At 43.8% G+C, this 3777-nt stretch overlaps 1 protein-coding gene across 1 annotated transcript; it reads right to left on the minus strand.

Moving 5' to 3' along the window:
- Positions 1-1866: 1866 nt before the first annotated feature.
- LOC134215341 (pupal cuticle protein-like) lies at positions 1867-3388 on the minus strand. Its single transcript, XM_062694556.1, has 2 exons — positions 3231-3388; positions 1867-3123 (listed from the first exon to the last, which is right to left on the minus strand). Exons 1-2 carry the CDS (start codon positions 3240-3242, stop codon positions 2170-2172), a joined length of 966 nt encoding a protein of 321 aa, XP_062550540.1. The 5' UTR covers positions 3243-3388; the 3' UTR covers positions 1867-2169.
- Between the last annotated feature and the right edge of the window lie 389 nt (positions 3389-3777).

A 3777-nucleotide genomic window follows, 5' to 3' on the forward strand; every position in this document is an offset into this window, starting at 1 on the left:
TATTGTTGTTATTGATACACAATCGATTTTTTGGAGTGCTGTCAAAAATCGACTTTGAAAATATTTGGGGGAAATTGATCCCTCTCCAAGAACTTGCTTTGATAAAATTAGAAAGGTGCCCTCAGATTTTTTTAAAATATTTTCCCTTCAAAATACGCGGAATTATCGAATTGCTGAGCGTATACATGAACGATTTTTGTTATTGAATTCGAGAGCACATGCAATTTTAAAATTTGGGGAGACTTGATCCCCTTTCTATGAGATCTACGCAATAAATAATTTTTCCAGCCAACCCTTCATCAAATCCGTCAAATCTACAAAAAATTAGAAGCCTAAGAAGGGTTTTAATTTTTTTGAATTTGTTCGCCAAATTTTTGTATGGGTGACTAACGGGGGATCAAGTGTCCCCATATTTAACTTCAAATCCAAATATCCTAAAACTTTGATGGAATATTGACATTTTCATCAGTACAGATCAATAAGTGTATTTATGGCTTGTTGCTGTGAAAAAACGAAAGCATTTGGTCATTGTTATGAAAAGTTGTTCAAATTTTGCGTGGCCAATAAAAAAATCTTTAGGAAGGGCAAAACATACAAACCGCCCTGCAGAATTAATAAGGCTGTCAATCCAAAAAATAACTCACCACATAAAGGTCATTTGTCTAGAGGATCTATACTAAAAAAATACGCTAGAGCAAAACTACTTTAGTTTTCGATAAAACAGGGGGTGATCAAGTCTCCCCGGGGATCAAGTCTACCCACCTTCCCCTACCGTTTACCAAAACGAACCCTGCCACAATCCCTACCCCATATTTCCAACATCCCAGTGATTTCTCGTGGAAGTGCAGATGACTCGTCGGCTTCTATCAAAGCGAGAATCATGTCAACATTCTCCTACCCATTCCTCAATTGACCTGCATTCGGACACGGCCGGCGCTGGTATTGCTTATTTTTGGGTCACCAGTTCTTACACATTGAAGATGATGTTAGTCCCAAACTTCATCTGTTGGTTCTCTGTGTAATTACAGTTGACCTGGCAATAACGGAGTAGCAACCGTGGGCGGTCAATCATGCTCATGCTCATGCTAAAAAACGCTCATTTATCAAAAATCGGTCTGGCGCGACCTCTAAACAATTTTTTAGAAAGTCGGTTTATTCTACAAAAAATATCCAGACAAGTATATCTTTCATTTTAGGGTTGATCACCATGACTTTTCGAACATCGATTTTTCTGGGACACCCTACTGTAGATATTAAAGCCTGCTAGTAGAGCTTGTTCGCCTTTAGTTACACTTCATACATCCAACTTCAAATTCCCACCTTTTCCAATATAATTTTTAATTTTCGTTTCCGCTTATCTCTGTGGCTTGCTGATAGAGAAAACAATTGAATAGAAGTTAATTTAACAAAACAGGTAAAAAGAATGGATTTTTAAATAACTTTCTTTTGTACTTCTTACAATGGTGGAGGGACATCTGCAAGTGTCGTTTTGACAAGCGTCCGACATTTGGAGTTGCTATGAATAGTTTCAAATTTTCCTTTGATAACCCTTTAAAAATACACTGGAAAGCTGTTCTTTATACTGGCCGCGTTTGTGTTCAATTAGATTTGATTGGATTGGAAAGCCGTTTTTTTTTCATCTCACAGAATGAACAACACATCTCGAGACAAAAGAATAAAGCACTCAATTCAACAGTTCTTTTGGAAAGCGAACGCACCAGCTGTTGTAAAAACAAACCATGAAACAAGCCCATCCATTTCTACGTTGTTTTTTTTTTTTTGGTTGCTCCTATTACGAGATGGAGAAATAGAAAAGAACTTGGTCAACCAAGGGAAATGTTCGGATTAGATTAAACACCACTCTGCTTAATTTTCATCAATGTTTTGCATTTTAACATACTAAATCTCTTCATACATGCATTCAAACAGCGTGTTGAACACTACATAACATACATATCAACATTACAACAGTGCGCGAAAGTGAGTGAGAGAGAGCATTGAAGCTACTTCCGCCAAACCATCGAAGCCCTTCCAATGCCGGCGGAAGCAATCTTCAAATTTGGCACTCAAATGGGGGGGTAAACAAATGAAATCCGTTCTGGCTAGTTAGGTGGTACTTTTGGCATCATGATGGCGTAACTCTTCGTGCCTTTGTCGGAAAATTCAGTGCTACTGATAACGGTGACCTTGCTGGTAGTGTTGTTGTTGTTGTTGTTCCTGCTGGTAGTTGCGTTCGTCCCACAGCTCCGGCTTGTAGGAACCATCATCCTCAGGTCCGTGCGATGCGGCAGCATGGGCACTGGCCAACGCATTCAGATGAGCTTCCTTGGCATGCTGGACCTCCGGGGTTTCCACTGGCACTCCACCATGGATGACCGGGACGTGTTGGGGTCCCTGCCACGGGCCGTACTTTCCTTGATCCTCATGGGCGGCCGGAGTCCCTGGGTAGTGTTCGTTGGGTGGAGCATATCCTTGAGCATGAGCAGCAGCGTGGAAGGCCTTGGCGTGTTGAACCTCTGGGGTTTCTACAGGAACTCCGTTGTGAATCTGCGGGATGTGGATGGGTCCATGCCATTTCTGAACAGGTGCATCATAATGCTGATCGTAGTGGGGTGCTGGTGCATTGGCGTAGTGGTTCGGCTTGATCTGCGGGGCGAGAGCAGGGGCGAATTTCCAGGAGTTAGAGTAGACCGATCGCTTGTGCAGTCTAGCTCTTGCCTCAGCATGGGCAGCGAAGTGAGCTGCCTTGGCAGCCTGAACTTCCGGCGTTTCCAGTGGAACGCCATTATGTCCCAAAGCTACTGGAGCGTACGAATGGATCCAAGGATTGGCGTAGGGTCCTGGAGCTGAACCTTTTGGCAGATTGGTACCAGCAACTTGGAATCCGTGGATCGGATCAGCAGTGTATTTGACGGTCTGCACATGGCCGTCACCATCGACGTACGAATATCCTCCATGTGTTATTCCATGCGCATCCTTGGTTTCATGCTTTTGCGAGTTTGGATCAGCATAGCCGTACGAGTATCCACCGATACCATCATGAGCTTGATACTGCGAAGACACTTCATGACCCAAGTACGATCCCGATGAGGCCGAAGCCAACAGCAACACTGAACCTAACACCTGAAGAATGACGAAAGAAAGCAAAAAAAACACAACAATCAGCCTCCGAGTGATTACACAAAGCCTACATCACTTTCAATGTTCTTCGATCAAATTTCAAAACTTACGAAGGCTCGCATGATGATGCAACCAATGCTTTCGATTTTTCACTTGCTGCTTGCTCACAACACTGTTTGCCGTTCCACGAACCTATTGGGCGCGCAAATTGATCACCCGAAACCTCACTAGCAGCTGCTAGGACTGTTTACGAACTGTGCCTTTCCCAGGAGGATGATTGCGGTTTTATACCGCAGACAGAAATTTCCACGCGCCAACCCACACCGCCGACCAAACGATCGCGCTTTCATCCACGCGACGGCTTTTTACCCTAACCGGAGGCTAAGCTCACGCTCTTTCGGTTGCTCTCAGGTCGCGCGATCCCAACCACGTGCTTGGCTCTCTCTCGCCCACGCAGAGCGCTGCACTTTTCGCGACGGTTCAATAATGCTAACCACACTCGGTTAGTAGGCCGTCAGCAGGATGGATGGTCAATCAGTCTCTGGTTCGCAATTTCTTTTGGTTTTAATAAACACGCTTGAGATTATCAACACATAAATATGATCGATCTCTTCAAAACGCATTGCATATACAGGGTGATTAGGGTTGCTTGTCAGT

The sequence above is a fragment of the Armigeres subalbatus genome, chromosome 1, assembly GCF_024139115.2.
Source record: "Armigeres subalbatus isolate Guangzhou_Male chromosome 1, GZ_Asu_2, whole genome shotgun sequence".
NCBI lineage: Eukaryota > Metazoa > Arthropoda > Insecta > Diptera > Culicidae > Armigeres > Armigeres subalbatus.